This window comes from Hypanus sabinus, chromosome 11 (genome assembly GCF_030144855.1).
Source record: "Hypanus sabinus isolate sHypSab1 chromosome 11, sHypSab1.hap1, whole genome shotgun sequence".
Lineage (NCBI taxonomy): Eukaryota > Metazoa > Chordata > Chondrichthyes > Myliobatiformes > Dasyatidae > Hypanus > Hypanus sabinus.
In genome coordinates, this window is record NC_082716.1 from 65,611,187 (window position 1) to 65,634,858 (window position 23,672).

Here is a 23,672-nt window from a genome sequence, read left to right on the forward strand (position 1 = left end):
GTAGGGCTCTGTGGCTCAGGAGGGCTGGAGAAAGAGGTGAACTGTCGTGATAGGGGATTCATTAGTTAGGGGAACTAAAGGAAGTTTTATGGACAAGAACAAGATTCCCGAATGGTATGTGGTCTTTTGGGTGCCAAGGACCGTGACGTCTCAAATTGAGTCCTCAGCATTCTTAAGGGGGAGGGTGAACAGCCAGAGGTGATGGTCCTTATAGATACCAATCACATAGATAAAAAGAGGAGTGAGGTTCTGCAAAATATTCAGGGAGTCTGGTGCTAAGTTAAAGGACAGGACTCAGGATTACCACGTGCTAGTGAGGCCAGAAGTATGAAGATCATGCAGTTGATCACATGGCCAAGGAGTTGGTGTAAGAGGGAGGGCTTCAGATTTTTGGATCCTTGTGCTTTCTCCCAGGAAAGATAGGGTCTGCGCAGAAGAGAAAGTTTGCTTCTAAACTGGAGGGGACAAATACCCTAGGAGGAAGGTTTGCTAGTACCGCATGGAGGCATTTTTTTTTTTATCGAGACGCAGCATTGTATAGGCCCTTCTGCCCTTCGAGCCATGTTACCCAGTAACCCCTAATTTAACCCTAGTTTAGTCATGGGAAAATTTGCAATGACCAGTCAATCTTCCAACTGGTACATCTTTGGTCTGTGAGACGAAACTGGTGCACCAGAGGAAAGCCGTCGCGGTCACGGGGACAACGTACAAACTCTTACTGGCAATGGTAGGAACTGAATCTGGGTCACTGGTACCATAGAACATTGTGCTAACCACTATGCTATCGTGCTGCCTCTAGAGTTGCAGGGGATGGGAACCAGAGTACCAGAGCCAAAAAAGATGGGGGGAGATCTTACATGGATTTCTTTGCATCTGTGTTTACGTGGGAGATGATCAGAGTCAATAGAAGTGAGGCAAAGCAGCAGTGAGGTCATGGACCCGATACAGATTACAGTGGAGGAGGGGTTTGCTGTCTTGAGGCAAATCTGGGTGGATAAATCCCCAGAGCCTGACAAGGTGTTCATAGGACTCTGTGGGAGGCTAGTGCAGAAATTTCAGGGGCCCTAGCAGAGATATTTAAATCACCCTTAACAACAGGTCAGTTACCAGAGGATTGGAGGATAGCCAGTGTTGTTCCATTGTTTAAGAAAGGCTCTAAGAATAAGCCAGGAAATTATAGGCCATTGAGCCTGACACCTGTACTGGGAAAGTTTTTGGAAGGTATTCTAATGGACCAGATATGAGTATTTAGATAGACAGGGTCTAATTATGGATAGTCAGCAGGCTTTGTGCATGAAAGGCCATATTTAACCAACCTTATAGAGTGCTTTGAGGAAGTTACCAGGAATGTTGATGAAGGCAAGGAGGTGGATGTTATCTGCATGGACTTTAGCAAGGCACTTGTCAAGGTCCCATTGCACAAGAAGGTTCAGTCACTTGCCATTCAAGATGAGATAGTAAATTGCATGAGAATGGTAATAGATGGTTGCCTCACTGACTGGAGGATTGTGACTAGTGGAGTACTGCATGGACTGATGCTGTGACTGTTGTTGTTTGTCATCTATTTCAATGATCTGAGTGATAACATGGTAAACTGGATCAGCAAATTTACATAAGAACCCAATATTGTGGGTGTAGTGGACAGCAAGGAGTACTATCAAAGCTTACAGCACGATCTAGACCAGATGGAAAAATTGGCTGAAAAATGACAGATGGAATTCAATGCAGACAAGTACGAGGTTTTGCACATTGGTAGGACCAACCAGGGTAGATCTTACACAGTGAGCAGTAGGGCACTGAAGAGTACGATAGGATAAAGGGATATGGAAAAACAGGCCCAAAATTCATTGAAAGTGATGTCACAAGTAGATAGGGTCATAAAGAAAGCTTTGGCACATTGGCCTTCGTAGATCAAAATATTGAGTATGTGAGTTGAGATGTTGTGTTGAAGTTGTATAAGACATTGGTGAGGCCGAATTTAGAGTATTGTGTGCAGTTTTGGCTACCAATCTACAAGAAAGATAAAATTAATATTGAAAGAGTATAGAAACTAGAGAACCTGAGTTAATAGGGAAGATAGAACAGTTTAGGATTATATTCCCTGGAACATAAAAGGTTGGGTGAGATTTGATAGCGATATACAAAATTATGAGGGGTATAGATAGGGTAAATGCAATCAGTCTTTTTCTACTGAGGCTAGGTGAGACTACAAGATTATGGTTTGAAGGTGAAAGATGAAATGTTTAAGGGGAATATGAGGGCAAACTTCACTCAGAGAGTGGTGGGAGTGTGGAACAAGCAACCAGTGCAAGTAGTGGATGGGATTTTAATTTCTACAGTTAAGAAACATTTAGATAGGTACATGGATGGGAGTGGTAGTGAGGGATAAGGTCTGGTTGCAGGTCAATGGGGCTACACAGTTTAAATGGTTCAGCATTGACTCGATGGGCCAAAGGGCCTGTTTCTGTGCTGTAGTTTTCTATGACTGTAAGAAGGCACAAGGGTGAGTCATCCCATCTGGTCCTCGCTGGGAGAGGACAGCCTGGAACCCACGTCCAATGCATCTGTCTCTACCACTGCGAGTCTGCAGGGGATTTGGATGCTAGGGAATAGGAACAGTAGTGAAGCAGCTCCTCAAAATCAGAATCATCTTTAATATCACCAACGTGCATTGTCAAATTTATTGTTTTGCAGCAGCAGTTCATTTTAATACATAGCATTATAAAATTTAAATTACAATAAGTAGTATTTATTAAAAATATTCAATAAGTAATGCAAAAATACAGGACTGAGGAAGTATTCATGGCAGAGGGGAAGAAGGTACCCCCTTGTGCAATTGGGTCCCAGTTTCCCTCACTTGTAGATTCCAGTCAGTTCAGATTGGCAAAAACATCTCCTCTATGATCTCCATCAGCACAGGAGTACCACAGGGATATGTATGTAGCCCCCTCCTCTACTTGCTATGACTGTGTGGCTAAGTACTGCTCCAACACAATATACAGTTTTGTTGATGACACTGCTGTTGTGGGTTGTATCAAACGGGTGATGAATCAGCATACAGGAGGGAGATTGAAAACGTGACTGAGTGGTGCAATAACAACCACCTCTCACCCAACTCAATGAGACCAGGGAACTGATTGTAGATTTCAGGAGAGGAGGTTGATAGGTTATCGATCAGTCAGGGTGTCAAACGTTACAGGAAGAAGGCAGGAGAATGGGGTTGAGAGCGACAAAAAATCAGCCATGATGGAATGGCCGAGCAGACTGGCTGGGCCAAACGGCCCGATTCGGTTACTATGTCTTATGGTCTTGGTATATTAATCCATTTGTGTTCACTAATATTAGTGAAAAACAGTTGTAGAGGACAGGGCATAATTGAGCATAATTCTGTTTTGGTAGCTATCTCAAGGTTGTCACTTGACATTATGGAATGAATTAGTTGGATTTGCATGCTTGCAAAATGAAGTTTAAAATTTTTGGTATTTAGATGTTTTCTTAAAATCTTTTTTTTTGAAGCCGACATCAAGTTGTCTGAGATGCGTGCCAGTAAGGACGGAGCAAAGCAATCCCCATATTCAGTGGAAACCCCCTATGGATTCCACCTGGACCTGGACTTCCTGAAATACGTTGATGACATAGAAAAAGGAAATACCATCAAGAAGGTTTACATCCAGAAGAAAACCAAGCAACCAAAATATAGCACATTGCCTAGAAATTTCAGTATCAGCAATACTCAATTCTCCTCAGCCGATTCTCATTCTTGTGGAAGGTATGGGGACAAATGCAAGATCACTTCTTCCCAGGCACCCAACAACAGATGTAAAGGAGCCAGCATCCAGGAACTATTTAAAAGTTCTCTGTGTAACTATGAACCATCATTATCACAACCTAAACTGTATGATTACAGATCAGGAAAGACTTTATCTAATGCCAGGGAACGTTTTGTGGAGAATGGACTGTCTCCCCACAGCTGGATAAAACCTCCCCTTCTAAGGGCATCTAGTGCGCCAGTTTATTTCAAGGAGCAGAGTTCTGAAGAACAACACCAAAGACTTCCCATGTCCCAGCAAAAATTAGACCTATCACAAAATGATGGCTTCAGTACACTGGGCAATGCAGTTATCCAGGAGAACTACACCATCACTGAAGTTGCACCACAGTTAAGTGTGGAACCAACTGAGGTCCGTCAGCTACAGCAGCAAGTAAAAATTGTACAGGATAGAAGCAATGAGATGGAAGAGCAAGTAAAGACCATTACTGAACTTAAACAGCAAGTACTTGTGCTACAGGAAGAAAAAGAACAACTCTGTATTCAGTTGAAAATTCATCAGAATGCAATGCAGACTTCTGTCCCGGAGAGCAAAGTTGATAATAATGGAGACAAAGCCAACTATGTCACAGCAGGAAACCAAAACAGTTCTTCAGTCATACTAGATGGATTAGAAACAGTAGGAGGACAGACATCACTCCGGAGCAAAAGTATAGCCTCTGAGTTCCTCAGCTCGGATAAAAAATTCCAAAATGAAAAAGTGATCAACCTTGATGATCAAGTTAAACTTGTTTCAAATGGTACTGTAAGTGTAAATGAAAACCTTGATTTCCATGAGGAAATCTTTCTGAACTCTTGTGTTGTAGAAGACAATGAAAACAGATCGAGGGATGTGGGTATTCAAGTTACCATTGGGGATTTGGGGTTGGTATTTGTACCACACTCCAGCACTGAGTTTTCCATTAAAGAACCAGGAACCATACAGGAAAATCAGCTTAAAGGTAGAGCTCAAGAACTTATGTTGGTAGAGGAAACCGTAGTCCCCAAGGATAATAGAAATATTGTCTCCTCAAATAATCTGGAAGATCCAGCTGAACATTTTGAAAGGAAATGTACACAAGACCAAACTGAGGTACCCAGTACCATTACCCAGCCTAGAAATCAAAGCAATCTAGGTATCACTGAACTTGAATTTGGACTCCTTCAACCAAATGAATCAAAACAAATGTGCAAGCAGGATATTGAACCAGGCCTACAATCGGTCACCAGGTCAATACATCGTGAAGAGTGCGGTACAAACACAACACACACAAATTTAATAGAGACACGCAGTGTAGGGGTCTGTACAGATCACATCGCCGTCAATAATGCAGATGTTATGGCAGTTGTTGAAACAAGTGAGAAAGCGACAGATGCTACGGTCCGCGTATGCAGCAAGGCCATAGAGACTGACCATGACTCATCACTGCGCTGCAGGTGTCACGTAAGCAGTAGTGAGGTAAACAAGGACCGCAGTGCGGCGTGTGATGACAATAGTGAGAGTGATTCTGAGGGTCTGAAGAACATTGAGAGAAGTTTTGCTGCCGGGAGCAATGCTACGAAGGATAATGACGTAGAATGTCCAGTTGCTGTCAAATGCCAAGGCAGTGGGTGTGAAAAATATGAATCCCAAGATGCTTTCCATGACTTCTCTCAGACTGAATCCCAGATGATTTCAACAAAGCCTGAATTAGCCCAAAGTATTAAAACAATAGAGGGTCTTTTATGCAAACAGCAGTCTTTTTTGGAGCAGAACTACCCTGAGTTGGCACAGAACTTCAAAAAACTTTGTTCGAGTATAGGGTCCCTCAGCATTCAGCTGATAAGTTCTCTTCAGCCATCAACTTCATCACCTCCCATGCTTGATCAATCAGAAAAGAACTCTGCTAAAAAGAATCAATCAGAAATGAACTCTGCCAAAAAAGAGTGCGAACCAGGTAGGATCACTGACAAAATTACATAAATAATGATAGATTTTCATTCTAATCAACCGTTCAAGTAAATGCTCTAGTTGTCTCTTTCAGTGCCCTTCTTTCCTTAATGAGGTCTAGTTCCAAGGGAGCCTGTTCATAATTGTCAATTGACCATCCCTAATGTGTGAACTTTGCTGCTGTACGTTACCAGATTGCTTGATCCCAGGAAGAATCACTTTTACTCTGCCTGGTGAGTCATCATTGTGGATGTCACCACTCCCAGTAAGTCCCATCACAACTGTTTGACCTAAGCCTACTAAATAAGCATCCCAACAAGCAGGTCGACATAAAGTAAAGTGGTGGAAAATAGTGCATAAATAGCAATAAACTGCAACTCAATTAAAATAAAGTAAGTTGGTTAACAAGATAAGACAACTAAAATTAAGATAAGGAAATTAAAATGAAATTAAAATAATTTCTGCTGACCAGCAATAACAGTGGAGATTATTCAAAAATTAAAAGGCTCACATGCAATACCAGGTTTGAAGAAGCTTGAGATCAAGATTAGCCTTAATTGACACATCTAAGTTGAAACAAAGAGTGAAATGTGTTTCCACCAACAACCAGCACAGACTATGGTGGTGCTGAGGGCAGCCCACAAGCGTCACCATGTTCCGGCAGCAACATATCATGCCCACAGTCCACTCACCCGTGCGTCTTTGGAATATTAGAGGTAATCAGTGCACACGTGGTCATGGTGAGAACGTACCAGCTCCTTACAGAAAGCAGTAGGAATTAAACCCTTTCACTCTTGCTATAAAGTGTTAGGCTAATCCCTCAGTTACCATACCACTCCTCCGTTTCTGTACCTCACCTGACCCCCACCCTCCAACGCTACCATCCCATATTATACCTGAAAGAACAGATTATTAGGTGGTTTTTCTGGGGCTCTGTTCCTTGGTCGGGATGAAACTCTGTCGATTTTGCATGTTTTACATTTTGTATACTCATTATTCACTTAAATTTGCAAACAACAGTCTGGAAGAGAAATTTTGCATGTGATCGATATCTATCCTTTTGCTAATTTTACTATTCTCTAATTATACAACAGAAACAGACCATGGAATGGCAAATTCTGCAGTTGTAGGTATCTGAGGTATTAAAATCAACAGAAATTGTTACAAATACTATAAAAGTCCAGCAGAATCTGAAGGGAGATGATAGAAACAATTAATATTTCAGGCTGATGTCCTTTAATCAGAACTGGGTCTGGTGAAATGTCATTGGCGTGTTACAATGCATATACTTGTTTTATTATAGTAAGGGCCATTCGCCTAGGTATTCCTTGTTCTTGCACACAGCTCAGCCTTTCTTGGAGATCCTTTCATTTCTTCTCAGTTGCTTACCTGGTTTCCTTTAGAAAACATCCAACTTTTCGCCTCAACAACTTTTGTTTGATAGCAACTTTATTATTGCTATAACTTTAAGAAAAGAAATCTCTCCCTATTTAGCTGGTGGAACACAGCAGGCCAAGCAGCATCTATAGGAAGAAGCACTGTCAACATTTTGGGCCGAGACCCTTCGTCAGGACTAACTGAAACAAAAGATAGTAAGAGATTTGAAAGTAGGAGGGGGAGAGGGAAATGCGAAATGATAGGAGAAGACCGGAGGGGATGGGGTGAAGCTAAGAGCTGGAAAGGTGATTGGCAAAAGGGATTCAGAGCTGGAGAAGGGAAAGGATCTTGGGACGGGAGGCCTAGGGAGAAAGACAGGGGGAGGGGAGCACCAGAGGGAGATGGAGAACAGGCAGAGTGATGGGCAGAGAGAGAGAAAAAGAGAGGAGGGGGGAAAAACTAAATATATCAGGGATGCGGTAAGAAGGTGAGGAGGGGCATTAACTGAACTGAGAGAAGTCAATGTTCATGCCATCAGGTTGGAGGCGACCCAGCTGGTATATAAGGTGTTGTTCCTCCAACCTGAGTGTGGCTTCATCTTAACAGTAGAGGAAGCCATCGGTGGCTTCATCTTGACTCAGGTTGGAGGAACAACACCTTATATACCGGCTGGGTAGCCTCCAACCTGATGGCATGAACATTGACTTCTCTCAGTTCAGTTAATGCCCCTCCTCACCTTCTTACCGCATCCCTGATATATTTAGTTTTTCCCCCCTCCTCTTTTTTTCTCTCTCTCTGCCCATCACTCTGCCCGTTCTCCATCTCCCTCTGGTGCTCCCCTCCCTCTTTCTTTCTCCCTAGGCCTCCCGTCCCATGATCCTTTCCCTTCTCCAGCTCTGTATCACTTTTGCCAATCACCTTTCCAACTCTTAGCTTCACCCCACCCCCTCCAGTCTTCTCCTATCATTTCACATTTCCCCCTCCCCCTCCTACTTTCAAATCTCTTACTATCTTTCTTTTCAGTTAGTCCTGACAAAGGGTCTCGGCCCGAGACGTCGACAGTGCTTCTCCCTATAGATGCTGCCTGGCCTGCTGTGTTCCACCAGCATTTTGTGTGAGTTGCTTGAATTTCCAGCATATGCAGATTTCCTCGTGTTTACTCTCCTTATTTTGTTAATTTGTTACTAACATGGTATTTATGGCCATTTGTTTTGTTTCCTGTTCGTTTCCATGGATGCTGCCTGACATGATGAGTTCCTGCAGTGTCTTGTGTAGGTTACCTGAAGTCATGTTCACTCTACATCTGCCACCTTCAGAGCCTCTCAACCTTCCCTATCCTAAAGGGAAATATCATACTGTATAATCTTCTTCACAATTGCTCTCATAAATCATCTTGTGCTTTGAATATCTTCCAATGATTTTATACCCTTCCTAAAAACATGGAGAGCAGATCTGTGTAATGTGCAGCATGATTTATGACGTGTGTGGTCTGAATCTACTGCACAGTATCTGCCTGTGATGGTGCTGCAAGCATGTTTTTCCTTGCTTTGTACCTGACCGCACTTGTGCATTTGACATTAAACTTGACTTGGATTCAATGCAAATACATATTTCTGATTTCTACTGTACATCCATAGAATAACCTGGATGTTTTGTTGTCAATCATTCTGCCATCCTATGCTGCCGCTTTCAGAATTCTGTTTCCCTGGAATACTCTGCACTTGTGAACATTCACTTTACTTCACAAGTGTAGATGAACATCTTTTCTTCCTGCCAATAGTATCATGCCATATTTATTAAAATTAAATTCATTTGCTGTGTAGTTGCTGAATTTAAATGACCCGATACTGCATGCTTTCTCAGTGTAAGCTGCTCCTTACAGTTAGATGTTGTGGCACTATTGTTAACATAAAATTATAAGTGCGTAATTCTATTCAGCACTATTTCCTTGTGAAACATGGCGTCTCCTCTTTCTCCAATCTGAGTAGCCACTCTTCATGGCTGTTCCCTGCTTTTCAATGTATTTTAGCTAATTTATTATCAACAAAGCTAATCTACCCCTGAATCCATGTGCTGTAGTCTTTAATATAAGCCTGTTATGTAAAACATTTTGGAAAAAGTCCAGGAATATCATCATCCTCCTGGCACAAATCAAGAAGTGTGTATTCATTTGAAGAGCACAATATGGATGTCTTGTGTAGTGCTCTTCCAGATTCCTAACAAGATTTTCTAGAGACAGTAAAATCAGAAAGACAGGCAGAAAGGTAATCATTAAACTGCCAGTAAAACAGCGGTTAACACCAGGGTAGAGCTATTAGAGGTATTCTCTCAATAACCTTGGTTTAGTTCCGACTTCCAATACTTCCAATCTCTCTGTGATCCTGAGTGTTCCAGTGTCCCCCGATGTTACAGACATGCAGGTTGTGAAGTTAATAAAACTATAAATTGCCAGCACAAGAGAAATCTGGTCATTTATGGAATCAGAATCAGAATTTATTATCATCGGCATGAATCGTGAAATTTGTTAACTTTGCAGCAGCATTTCAATGCAATACATAATACAGAAACAAAATAAAAAGTCAATCAATTACAGTAAATGTATATTGAATTGATTAAAAATCATGCAAAAACAGAAATAATATATCTTTTAAAAGTGAGGTAATGTCCAAGGATTCAATGTCTATTTAGGAATTGGATGGCAGAGGGGAAGAAGCTGTTCCTGAATCACTGAGTGTGTGCCTTCAGGCTTCTGTACCTCCTACCTGATGGTAACAGTGAGAAAAGGGCATGCCCTGGGTGCTGGAGATCCTTAATAATGGACGCTGCCTTTCTGAGACACTGCTCTCTGAAGATGTCCTGGGCACTTTGTGGGCTAGTACACAAGATGGAGTGGACTAAACTTACAACCCTCTGCAGCTTCTTTCGGTCCCGTGCAGTAGCCCCTCCATACCAGACTGTGATGTAGCCTGTCAGAATGCTCTCCACAGTACAACTATAGAAGTTTTTGAGTGGTTTTGTTGATATCCCAAATCTCTTCAAACTCCTAATGAACTATAGCCACTGTCTTGCCTTCTTTATAGCTGTATCGTTATGTTGGGACCAGGTTAAGTCCTCTGAGTTCTTGACACCCAGGAACTTGAAATTGCTCACTGTCTCCACTTCTGATCCCTCTGAGAATTGGCAAGTGTTCCTTCATCTTCCCCTTCCTGAAGTCCACAATCAACACTTCTGTCTTGCTGATGTTGAGTGCCAGGTTGTTGCTGCGACACCACTCCACCAGTTGGTTTATCTCGTTCCTGTATGCCCTCATGTCACCTGCTGAGATTCTACCAACAATGGTTGTATCATCAGCAAATCTGTAGATGGTATTTGAGCTATGCCTAGTCGCACTGTCATGGGAACAAAATAAGCGCACAACACACAGAATGGGAACAAAATTCATTGTTCCTCCCTTTTTATCCCTGGAGTCACCAAAATAACAGGTTTTGAGTCATATGTCAGCCAGTTTAGAGAATAAGACATAGGAGAAGAGTTAGGCCATTCATCCCATCATGTTGCTCCACCATTTCATTATGGCTGATCCATTCCCCTCTCAACCCTATTCTCATACCTTCTCCCCGTAACCTTCCATGCCTATCAACTTCCACCTATCAACCTATCAACTTCCACCTTAAATACACCCAGTAACCTGGCCTCCATAGCTACCTGTGGCAAAGCATTCCACAGATTTTCCACCCTCTTACACAATAAATTCCTTCTCATTTCTGTTCTAACTGGACGTTCCTCTATTTTGAATCTGTGTCCTCTGGTCCTAGATTCCCCCACAATAGGACACATCTTCTCCACATCCACACCGTCTAGGCATCTCAACAGTCAATAGATTTCAGTGAGATCCCGCACCCTCATTCCTCTAAATTTCAGCGAGTACAGGCCCAGCGCCATCAATTGCTCCTCATACGGTAAACCTTTCTCATTCTTGTGAACCTTCTCCAGTGTCAGCACAACCTTTCTAAGATAAGGGCCCAAAACTGCTCACAATACTCCAAGTGAGGCCCCGCCAGTGCTTTATAAAGCCTCATCATTAAACCCTTACTTTTGTATTCTAGTTCCCTCAAAATAAATGCTAACATTGCATTTGCCTTCCTCACCACTGACTCAAACTGCAAATTATCATTAGGAAATTCTGCACAATGATTCTCAAGTCCCTCTGTGCCTCTGTTTTTTTTTCAATTTTCTCCCTGCTTGGAAAATAGTTTAGGCCTTTATTCCTGCTATCAAATTGCATGACCATACACTTCCTGGCACTGTATTCCATTTCCACTCTCCTAATCTGTCTCAGTCCTTCTGCAGCCTCCCTGCTTCCTCAACGTTACCTGCTCCTCCACCTGTCTTCCTATCATCAGCAAACTTGGCCATAAAACCTTCAATTCCAACATCTAAATTATTGACAAACTGCACAATGTCAAAAGCAGCAGTTCCAACACCAACCCCTGTGGAACAGCACTACTCACCAGCTGCCAATCAGAGAAGGCTCCCTTTATTCCCACTCTCTGACTCCTGCCGATCAGCCAATTCTCTATCCATGCTAGTATCTTTCCTGTAATACCATGGGCTCCTGCAATGTTAAGCAGCTTCATATACAGCACATTGTCAAGGGTCTTCTGAAAATCCAAGTATACAACATCCATCAATTGTCTATTCTGCTAGTTATTTATTCAAAGAATTCCAACAGATTAGTCAGGCAATATTTTCCCTTCAGGAAACCATGCTGATGTTGGCATATTTTACATGGGTATCTAAGTAACCAAAATCACATCCTTAACAATCAGACTAACTGGCCTATAGTTTCCTTCTTCCTTTCTTGAAGAGTGAAGTGACTCTAGCATTGCTCTGGAGGACTGGAAAATTGCAAGAATCTATTAACTCATGAAAAATCATTACTAATGCCTCTACAGTCCCTTCGTCTACTTCTTTCAGAAACTTGTGTGTAGTCCATCTGCTCCAGGTGAATTATTCAGACTTTTCAGGCTTCCCAAGCACCTTATCCCCACTAATAACAACTGCACTCATTTCTGTCCCCAACACTCTTGAACTTCCAGCATACTGCTAGTGTCTTCCACAGTACAGATTAATGTAAAATACTTATTCAGTTCATCTGCCATTTCTTTGTCCCTCCTTTCTACCTCTCCAGCAGTCTAAAATCTACTCTCAACTCTCTTTTACTCTTTGTCTAACCTCTTTGATATTTTTGGCTAGCTTACCTTAATATTTAATTCCCCTCCCCCACCCCATGACTTTTTTGGTTGCCTTCTGTTGCTTTTTAAAAGTTTCCCAATCCTCTAACTTCCCACTAACTTTTGTTCTATTTTTCTGCCCTCTCATTTGCTTTTATGTTGGTTTTGACTTCCTTTATCAGCCATGGTTGCATCAGCCTGACTTTAGAATACTACTTCTTTTTGGTAATATAGCTATCCTGTGCCTTCTGAATTGCTCCCAGAAACTCCAGCCATTGTTGCTCTGCTGAGCTGTTTCTCTCTATAACTCTATGGCAAACTCTTTATTAGCGTGGATAGATACTTTTAAACATTGAAGATGTTTGGATTTTCTCCCCGTTTAGAAAATAATCTGTACATTTATTTCTGCTACCAAAGTGCATGACCATGTATTTTCCAACATTGTATTTCATTTCCCACTTTCTTGCCCATTCTCCTAATCTGTCTTGAAGTGGTTAATTTTGGTAGGTCAAATTTGAAGCCAGAATATAGTATTAATGTAATACTGTTGGCAGTGTGGAGGATCTTGGGTTTGTGTCCACAGAACACTCAAAGCTGTTGCTCAGGTTGACAGTGTTGCTAAGAAGGCATATGGTGTGTTGGCCATCATCAGCTGCGGGATTGAGTTCCGGAGCAGCGAGATGATGTTACAGCTATATAAGATCTTGGTCAGAACCTTGTGTTCAGTTCTGGTTGCCTCACTATAAGAAGGATGTAGATACTATAGAAAGTGTGCAGAGAACATTTACAAGATGTTGTCTGGATAGGTTGAGTGAACTTGGTCTTTTTCCTTGGGGTGACAGAAGATAAGAGGTGACCTGATAGAGATGTATAAGATGATGAGGGACATTGATTGTGAGGATAGCCAGAGGCTTTTTCCCCCAGGGCTGAAATGGCTAACACGAGGGGGCATAGTCTTAAGGTGCTTGGAGGTAGGTACAAGGGGGGTGTCAGAGGTAAGTTTTTCACACCGAGAGTAGTGAGTGCATGGAATGCACTGCCAGTGAAGGTGGTAAAGGCGAATACAATAGGGACATTTAAGAGATTCTTAGATAGGTAAATGGAGCTTAGAAAAATAGAGGGCAATGTGGTAGAGAAATTCGAGGCAGTTTCTAGGGCAGGTTACATGGTCGGCACAACATTGTGGGCCGAAGGGCCTGTTCTGTGCTGTAGATTTCTATGTTCTACGTTCCTAATCAAATCTGTTTTATATACATCACCCATTACAGAATAGCCTTTCCCCTGGTGGGCTCAACCACAAGCTGCTCTAAAATGTCAATTCATAGGCATTCTATAAATTGTTTCTCTCTTAGAATCCAAATACAGCACCAGGTTCATTTTTCCCAATGTACCTGCATAGTGAAATCTCCTATGACATCATACCATTGCCCTTTTGACATCCGTTTTTTATCTTCCATTGTAATTTGTAGCCCACATCCTGGCTACTGTTCAGACATCTGTGTTTATCTCCATCGGAAACTAGAGAAAATCTGCAGTTGCTGGAAATCCAAGCAACACACACAAAATGCTAGAGGATATCAGCAGTCTGTACTCTTTTCCATTTCTGCTGCCTGGCCTGCTGAGCTCCTCCAGCAGCTTGTGTGTGTTGCATAACTCCCATCAGGGTCTTTTCACCCTTACCATTTCTTAACTCTACCTACAGGAATTCTACATTTTCCTATGATACCTCCTTCTGAGGATTTGATTTCATTTTTTACCAGCAGAGCCACCCCACCCTCTCCATCTAGCTGCCTGTCTTTTCAATACAATGTGTGTCCTTTGGTGTTAAGCTCCCAACTATGATCTTCTTTCAGCCACAACTCAGTGGTGCCAACAACATCGTACCTGTCAATCTCTAACTGTGCTACAAGATCATCACCTTATTCCATATACTGCTTGCGTTCAGATGTAACACTTTCAGTCCTGTATTAGTCAGTGTTTTTAAATTTTGTCTCTTGTACAGAGAAGGTTGTCCATTCACAGTTCAAATCCTTCTTCAATCTTAAATAGGTTTCCAGTTTTCATGCCATTACTCCACTACTTTCCTAAATCCAATTGCAACCTCAGATTGCTGTGGTATATTGTTTAACTTGTAATACCATACGAACTTCAAGGCACAATGCATCTCAGACAAAAATGAAGAAAGGAAGTATTAAGAGGATGTTATCTAACAGGAGAGCGTCACCTTGTTGTGATGAAATGTTACCAATCTGAAACACTTGTCCTGTTTTTTAAAACATTGATGGGCCTGACCCGATGAGTGTCTGCCGCACTTTTTGTTGCAATTCTGACTTCTCCAACAATTGCAGTCTTTTTTGCTCTTTTGCCACCAAAGGTATTATGTATATTGTAGCAAGTTGCTGCCCTGTATGTATGCCCACAAGAAAATGAATCTCATGATGTATATGTACTTTGATACTAGAATTTAATTTGAACTTTGGAAAATATTAACAAAAATTACATTTTTGCAGAGCCAGGAAGAAGAAATAGATGAATTGTGTTTCAGCAAGGCAACTAGTTATCATGCTTTAGTTATTTTAAGTTTGACAATCTGGTATCCTTGCTGACAATTAAACTGTCAAAATGATTTGTTTTGGCAAAGAGTCTGGAAAAAGTGCAGGAGAGAAGACCTGCTACCAGCTGGGGCACAGATGGATTAGCATAATGACTTTCTACCTGTGAAAACTTGATTTAAATTCAGGCGAGATTAAATGAAATAATGTAGAAATCATAACACTGGAACAGAACCAGCCCATGGATTAAATTCCTTGTGAGCAGCGGCACTGGGTAGAAACAGGATTTAACATCACATCATAAGTAGTTGTACCCAGTACTCATTTCCCCTCAGTGACGTGGATGAAGGAAAAGTTTCTAAGATATTTAAGTATTTATACATGTTCTCCTGCAATCCCTAATTCCAACTGATTTATCCATATCCCATTGTATATCTTATTTCTCTTGTTCTCTGCTCTTAATATCTTGGAGTTAACTGTGTATCAGTGTATATCCATTAATGAATTCTGTGTCTGTTGTCTTCTCATAATTCTACACACCTCTTGCAAATGAATTATAATTATCTTCCGATGGAAAGAGCCAAAATTCTTCAATACTTACTGAGGTTGAGAATTCTTATCATTTGACTATCCAGCATGAAATTAATTTTGTCAATTTATGTGTGTTCCTAGGCAATGTGAGAGAAAGTATTTGTTTTTGACTGCCAGTAAAGTGGACATCCTGATATTTGAAAATGCATTAAAGCAGGCAGACATGGTCAAGAGGTTCAGCTGTCATTCAGGCCAAACAACAGAATTAGGAAGAAATGTGATCTAAGTGATTTTGACTGCGGAATGATTGTTGGTGCCATACGGGGTGGTTTGCATATCTCAGAATCTACTGATCTCCTGCAATTTTCACACACAGCAGTCTCTAGAGCTTACAGAGAATGATGCGAAAAATAAAAAAAATCTAGTGTGTGGTGAAAATGCCTTATTAATAAGAGAAGTCAGAGGAGAATAGCCTGACTGGTTCAAGCTGATAGAAGAGAAACAGTAACTCAAATAACCATGCATTTCAACAGTGGTGTGCAGAAGAGCATCTCTGAATGCACAACATGTCAGACCTTGAAGTTGTTGGGCTGTAGCAACAGAAGACCACAAAAACACACAGTGCCTACTTTATTGGGTATGAAAGAATAAAGCAGCCATTGAGTGTAAGTACCTTGCAGTTCTAATCCCATCTTTGAAACATCTCAACTAAAAACAGAAGATACTGGAAATACTTTCTGGGTTAGTATCTGCGGAGAGTGAAACTGAGCCAGCATTTTAGGTCAGGAGCCCTTCTGCAGAGCTGAGAAGCTTTCTTTCGAGAAGGGCAAACACAAAACTTGAAAATTAATCACCTGAACGAGAAAGAAGTAGGGATGTGTGGTTTAAAGAAAAATAGACATCATAACTAAGTTTTTTCCTCATTCTCGATGTAGCATTTGGAAATGGAAAACTCAAGAGTTGGATCAGTACAGCATGGATGCAGGCCCATCAACTTAACTCATCTTTGCCAACCAGGGAAACAAGCTCAGCTAGTACCATTTGGTCCCTATCCATCTGAACCTTTCCTACCCATCAACCTGTTCAAAATCTTTTAAATGTTGTAATTTTACCTTCCACTACCATTTTTACACCCAGCTCATTCCATCTACTCACCACCCTCTTTATGGAAAAAATTTGCCCCTCATGCTGGCAATCTTTCCCATCTCACCTTATAGCTATGCTCTCTAGTTTTAGACTGCTATCCTGCTATCCACCTTATCCATGCCCCTCATGATTTCATAAACCTGTTTTAGGTCACCCATCATTCTCCTTCTCTCCAGGGAAAACAGTCACAGCCTATCTAGATTCTACTTATAACTCAAACCATCTAGTCTTGGCATCATCCTTGTGTACCTTTTCTATAGCATGGTGACCAGAAATGCACACAGTGCTCCAAGTGAGGTATTAGCAATGTCTTATACAAGTGACAAGTTTCTACATGCTCTGAGTGTTAAAAAATAAAGTTAAATACCTTAACTGCCACCCTAAATAGGGTAAATAATTCAGCAAAAATGGTATTGAACTTGGTGTCTCTTAAGATTGCTTTATTTTTCTCCCTTCAGGATATGTATTGATTAAAAATTACAGTATTTTAATCCAGCACATTTAGTTGGCTGAATTAACCATGAGACAGATCTGAGGAGTGAGGAAGTGAAGAAGGAGAAAGGTGAAGAGGCAGAAATATAAGGAAAAACCTGTTCACATCCTAATATATATTCTTACAAGTCAGACTGCAGTTCATGAATGTGACCAGTGCTCATGAAAGGTTTTTGATCCTTGAATTCCTCTTGAAGTAATTGTATTGTATTTCAGAAATCAAAACCATGCATCGTGCAGAGCCAGTGTCACCATGCTCCGAATCTTTGGACTTCAGGGCTGACCTCCAGCTGGAAATGTGCGTCAGTGATGCAGGTCTGATCTCTTTAAAGCCAAGTAAAGCTATTAATTTGGTTGTGAAACAACCACAGCCATAACCAAGCAATGTTTTCTTTCTTTATCTATAGCTGTGATTCCGTCTGCATCTCTTAAATCTATTATGAAAAAGAACAGTGGAAATATCAAATCAAGTGATTCTTCAGCCAAAAAAAATCTTCAGTTTATTGGGGTAAATGGCGGGTGAGCATTTAATAATGTTAAGTAATGTTTTCTGGTCATTCAAGACCTGTGATGTGCAAAAATTCTTGAACAAGGATTTTTGCTTTCAAGTTATGAAACCACATCAAGCGAAGATTCCAACTCATCAGAAGGAGGTGCAGACAGTGACTTGGAAAAGGAAGGTATCAAGAAAGGAAATCAAACCCAGCATACTGACAACAAAGCAGAATTATCAAAAGATGCAGAGAGAACGAGATGTGAAGAGGTCCATCCATCGTCAAGTAATGCCGCAGTCACTATTACGCAACATTGCACTAAAAGGTACAGTAATTGTTCTGACATTTATGATGATGAAATGTGATTCAAAACTATCAAGCACTGCAAGCAAATGGATGACATAGAACCAGAACCCCAGAGAGTTACCTCACTTCAGTTCTACCTGATATATGTGTGAAATGCTGATCAATCTCAGTTTCCAAGCATTAATTCAAATGATCAGAGGGTGGGGCACAAGTTACACTATTAAGGGTGAGTGTGTGTCCTTGACAGGACAAAATCAGACCGAAAGGCAACTTCCTGGAAGGATATGGAGAAGCTGAATAAGGGCCAATAATAGAATCAGTCCAGTTCTGATCATGCATGTTAACTCCTTTAACATGCCTATATTACATTATTGAAGCATTACAGACTGAGTAATAGAACAATCTGCACACAGATTGTTCAGATCATGCAAACAACCTGCAAATTTTGTTCCTCAGCTGTTTCATTGGATTCTTTCCTTCCCCACTTGGAAACATGGATAATTCACCTTACATTTCTAAACTGAAGCAATTTGGATAGGTTATTAATAGTATCTGCCATAGGCTGTCGTACAAACATGACTGCTCATAGAACAATAACTTGGTCCTAAATGCAAGCTCACCATTGGCAAGCATGCCATGAGCAAGTTAAAGTGGTTGATTAAATCGGTTTTAACCCTGAGAAAAGGATAACACTGGGCCAGTGATTAAGTCCTGTCCAGAAAGTGGCCAGTGATGAGTTATGGGGAACCTGAAAAATGGGAGAGAGTGTGCATCAGTGATGAATTCCTTTCCCCAAGAGCTGCAGAGTTGGTACAACTGACTTCATAGATTAAAATCAACTAATTTTTCCATTTGCCATGGCCATGAAGAGAGATGGAATGGATGCCGATCAGTCAAGTGCTTATGTAATGCTAACATAGTCGAGGGCCTTGATAGACATTTCCTGTCCTTATATACAGTACTCCTAGGCACATATTTATGGCCAGGGTGCCTAAGACTTCTGCACAGGACTGTATTTGTCAGTGTGGAGCAGAGAGCAAATTTGGAAATCTGGCAGATGTTGGGACCAACGAGGGTGGAGCACCGCAGAAGGGGTGAGGGACAGATGGCAGAGGAAAAGTGCCAGGGGTGGGGGGGGGGATAGTGCAGGTGCAGAAACAACCAGTCCTGAGACACTGGGCAAGGTCATTTGATTTCAAACAATTTGGTTTTTGACTATTACAAAATGTCTCACTGGCGTCCTGCTCCCTCCCTTCCCCTTTTCCCAACCATGATTCCACTCTCCCTGTCCCCTTCCCACTCTCAGTCCACAATAGAGACCCATATCAGAATCAGATCTGATATTCTGATATTGTAACCAGATGACTCTGGTCCTGATCCTTTTCTGGAATTTTGTGGTATGCGAGACCATTACAGACTGTCCAATTCTAGCCCGTGTGTTATAATTGTACGTATACATACTGTACATCAAATATATGACCATTACACTGGCTTGATTGGGTAAAGTTATCAGATCCTGTGCCCATTCCACTATAATTAAAGCAGTTTAGTTTGTCTTGCTCTTTTCAGGCATGAATCAAAGCCAAGCTTACACTTGGTTTGTCAAAACCTGAAGCTTCACCTCAGCGAGCTGGGAACCACAGAAGACAAAGGCGTGGTACAGTATTTTTCCTCTTTAATGTTTAATTGCTTGAGTCAAAGCAGAATGCATTAAATATTTAACTAATGATTAAACATTGCAGTTGAAAATGATGAATCATAATGAGTTCATTGTCCACTGTGGTAATAAGGCCCACAAAGGTTCAAGGTTTAACCCTTGTTTTGGGTTGTTATTACCTTTGTACTGAATTTTGAAGAGGTTTGAATGACGTTAGTCCCTGGCAAATCCATTCAGACCCTGTCAAATGAGGTAAATCTACTGAATTCGGCTGTTGGCAGCCAACAAACTTATTTTGCCATTACCACTGGCCCCAGGTGAACCATCTGGGAGGAACTTGAGGCACAGACAGCTCTCTCAAGCCAAATGCAAAAGTGTGTAAAGTCATTGTTTCTAAGTTATAATCAAGCAGGAATGTTATAAAAATCAGACTTCACAGGATTCACAGTTCCTGTTTGCACTCAATAATCCAGAATATATATAGTAAATCTTGAAGGACAACAAGATTAGGCTGAGCTGTGATATTGCTAACTGTTAAGTGCCTTTGACATCTTTAAACCTGCGTATTACTATTACCTTGGCTGATTCATTTCATCTTCTTGCCCTTCTTTTTTGGGACACCTCTTAAAATCTACCCCTCTGGCCAAGGCCTGCTTTATGACCCCCTTAATGGTTCAGCATATCTTTTTTCTGTGTGATGGAAATCCTGGAGATATGATATATGTGGATCTCTTAGTTGGCAGTATGGTATTGGCCCAGATACTGAGGCATCAAAAGAAAAATCATAGCTCGCAAAGCTAAAAGAGTAAGTCTTGATGGTACTTGGATGACAGTTTATAAATGAGTGTTGCTGGATTATTGTCAAATTTCAACTGTTTTAATGGACAAGATAGTCATGTTTACAACATGTGACTCCGACCAAATACAGCAACTGTAATTTCCTATTGAACAGCCAGAAATTCTGCTTAGAACTATGATATTGCAACCCCTCCCCACCTCAACTTCTTTGGAACCATGGAGTGTTGACTGAAGTTTCAAATTTACGAAAAGTTGATAGTTACACTCAGAACTGGCCTGCCATGGTATTTCGCATGCGATTCAGTCAAGGAACACAAACCTTTCTAGATATCCCAGCATTTAGTGTTTCTAAGCAATTAAAAATGAACTTATTTTTTGGAAGTATTTTCACTAATTTTATAATAAATTATAAGTGCTATTAATTTTACTTATCCAGAGTTGTTTAGTAAGTTTGGGGTGGTAACTGGGTGTGATCTCTCAAGTTAATGCTGAGGATAGAACTTGTCAATTTTAATCATTAAGGCATTGCCTTACCCTGGCCCTCCCCAGTCTGTATGGAGCCAATTTTGCATTGTAAGATTTTGCTAAGTTACAGGCAAGTGTGAATATCAAAGGCAAGTGACTGATTTGCATGGTGACTGTTAAAGTGCTCTGAAAATCTCTAGGACCACCATCTTACAACTGCCATGATTTACAATAAGTATGACCTTGTATTGATTAGTTGCATCCTAAGAATGAATACAAAATATGAACTTGATCTATAATGTCCGTGGTGTAATCTTGAGTCATAAGGAAAGTAAATTTGGCAGTTTATTTGTCATAACTAAGCCTCAAAATCAGCAGTGATATAAATGGCCTGTAAATCTTCTGATTGGCAGACAAGGTGTTGACTAAGACCTTGTCTTTTTCCAAATTGTGTCATGGAATTTCTTGAAAGTTCTGAAGAGCACTCAGGCTCTCACCTTAATGTTACTTCAAAATGTCAATCACCAGCATTAACATTCCCTCATGTTACAAGGATGTGAACATAAAATCTTTCATTTCAGGGGCAAAAACAGCCCTTTCCAGGACGAAGGAGATGTCTTCCTTTTTTAAGCAAAGCGGCTTCCCTTTGTCCACCATCAACTCTGCTCTCAAATGCATCTCTCCCATTTCCCACACATCTGCCCACACCCCATCCACCCACCACCCCACTCAGGATAGAGTTCCCCTTGTCCTTGCCTACCACCCCACCAGCCTCCAGGTCCAACATATAATTCTCCGTAACTTCCGCCACCTCCAACGCCCCCCCCCCCCCCCCCCATCCCTTCCCATCGATCTCCCTCCTGGCACTTATCCTTGTAAATGGAACAAGTGCTACACCTGCCCTTACACTTCCTCCCTCACCACCATTCAGGGCCCCAGACAGTCCTTCCAGGTGAGGCAACACTTCACCTGTGAGTCGGCTGGTGTGGTATACTGAGTCCGGTGCTCCTGGTGTGGCCTTTTATATATTGGTGAGACCTGACACAGACTGTGAGACCATTTCGTGGAACACCTACGCTCAGTCCGCCAGAAAAAGCAGGATATCCCAGTGGCCACACATCTTAATTCCATGTCCCATTCCCATTCTGATATGTCTATCCATGGCCTCCTCTATTGTCAAAATGAATCCAAACTCAGGTTGGAGGAACAACACCTTATATACCGGCTGGGTAGCCTCCAACCTGGTGGCATGAACATTGACTTCTCTAACTTCTGTTAATGCCCCCCCTTCTTACCCCATCCCTGACATATTTAGTTGTTTGCCTATTCTCCATCTCCCTCTGGTGCTTCCCCCCCACTTTCTTTCTCCTGAGGCCTCCCGTCCCATGATCCTTTCCCTTCTCCAGCTTTGTTTCACTTTCGCCAATCACCTATCCAGCTCTTAGCTTCATCCCACCCCCTCCGATCTACTCCTATCATTTTGCATTTCCCCCTCCCCCCTCTACTTTCAAATCTCTTACTATCTTTCCTTTCGGTTAGTCCTGACGAAGGGTCTCGGCCCGAAACGTCGACAGCGCTTCTCCCTATAGATGCTGCCTGGCCTGCTGTGTTCTACCAGCATTTTGTGTGTGTTGTTTGAAGTTCCAGTATCTGCAGATTTTCTCGTGTTTGCTCCTTACTGTAAGATGTGGTCTTTATATTGCTTTCTAGGGAGCCACATTTTCAAATCCTTCAGGAGAGAAGGGGAGGAATCTGCAAAGATCGGTGTTTGATAATATTGAAAACATGGTATTGTTATGATGTTTTGTTCAATGTTCTGTTTCCCCAGAGGCAGAACTTGAGGACAGTTCAATGGGAGTGGTTCCAGATTTCCAGTCAGAAATCTGCAGCTTTGGACAGAGTTCAATGCTTTCTCCAAGAACTTCAAGAAATGTCACCAGATCTACTTTACTTTATTGTGAATTTAGCAGATGACAATCAGAACACTGCTCTCCATTACAGTATCTCCCACTCTAACTTTCACATCGTGAAACTCCTACTGGACACAGGTACAAAGAGATGTTTTTATTTTGAAGGGCTGAAGTATAGAAGCAGTTTATCTACAGAAAAAAAATCCCTTATAAAGACTAGGAGAAATTTGAGACACTTTTTCCCCAAAATGCTGTTGAGGTGAGATCCACAAAAAACTTCAGAACTGAGATCAATAGATCCTTGATAGGTTCAGCAAAAAAGGGAGTAGGTAAGTGGAGCTAAAATCAACCTTGAATGGCCAATGGGCACAGAGATCTAAAAGCCTATTAATATTGCTACCGCTGGTGATTTAAATACTTTGGTCCAACAATTGAATCAATGAAAGACCTCATTCTCAACTTTTATATAAAAGTTGCAGTGCAAATGAGAATGATGGGATGTCCACAAGAACAACACAAAACCCATAGTTCAAGTAGTCATCTGGTAAGCCCCATCTGAGGCCAATTGGTTCAGTAAAACTAAGGTTACGTCCGCACTATGCCGGATAAATCCGTAACCAAAGCTTTCTCTCTTAGTTTTTACCCCCCCTCCACACTAAAATGACGTTTTCATCCCCTGAAACCAGAGCTTTACAGAAACGCTTTCCAAAGTGTGTATTTTTGAAAACGCAGGATTGGCTGGATCAGTGAGGACAGGGAAACCGGAGATTTCTGAAAACACTGTCAGACGGCAGTGCGCTATTTCATTGTTTTCTTGAACGCAACCTAACAATTTCAGAACAGACAGCAACGAGACTGAAGCTAGAAGAGTTAGAAATATACTCCCCAAATACTTTGACCCATAACTTACTGAATATAAATAAGTATACTCACTTTGCCCTGTCCTTGCTCGTATGAAGGTGGTTTACCTAT

General features: G+C 41.4%; 1 protein-coding gene across 10 annotated transcripts in view; it reads left to right on the top strand.

The window, feature by feature from the left end:
- The window catches only part of LOC132402052 (KN motif and ankyrin repeat domain-containing protein 4-like), a 113,637-nt gene that overhangs the window by 67,850 nt on the left and 22,115 nt on the right, over positions 1 to 23,672 (top strand). For all 10 annotated transcript variants that reach the window (XM_059984567.1, XM_059984570.1, XM_059984568.1 and 7 more), the window contains 6 exons: positions 3,517 to 5,745; positions 17,287 to 17,385; positions 17,478 to 17,589; positions 17,680 to 17,889; positions 19,440 to 19,527; positions 22,619 to 22,838. In XM_059984567.1, the coding sequence (XP_059840550.1) occupies positions 3,517 to 5,745; positions 17,287 to 17,385; positions 17,478 to 17,589; positions 17,680 to 17,889; positions 19,440 to 19,527; positions 22,619 to 22,838 (2,958 nt within the window). The remainder of the gene's footprint in view (positions 1 to 3,516; positions 5,746 to 17,286; positions 17,386 to 17,477; positions 17,590 to 17,679; positions 17,890 to 19,439; positions 19,528 to 22,618; positions 22,839 to 23,672) is intronic.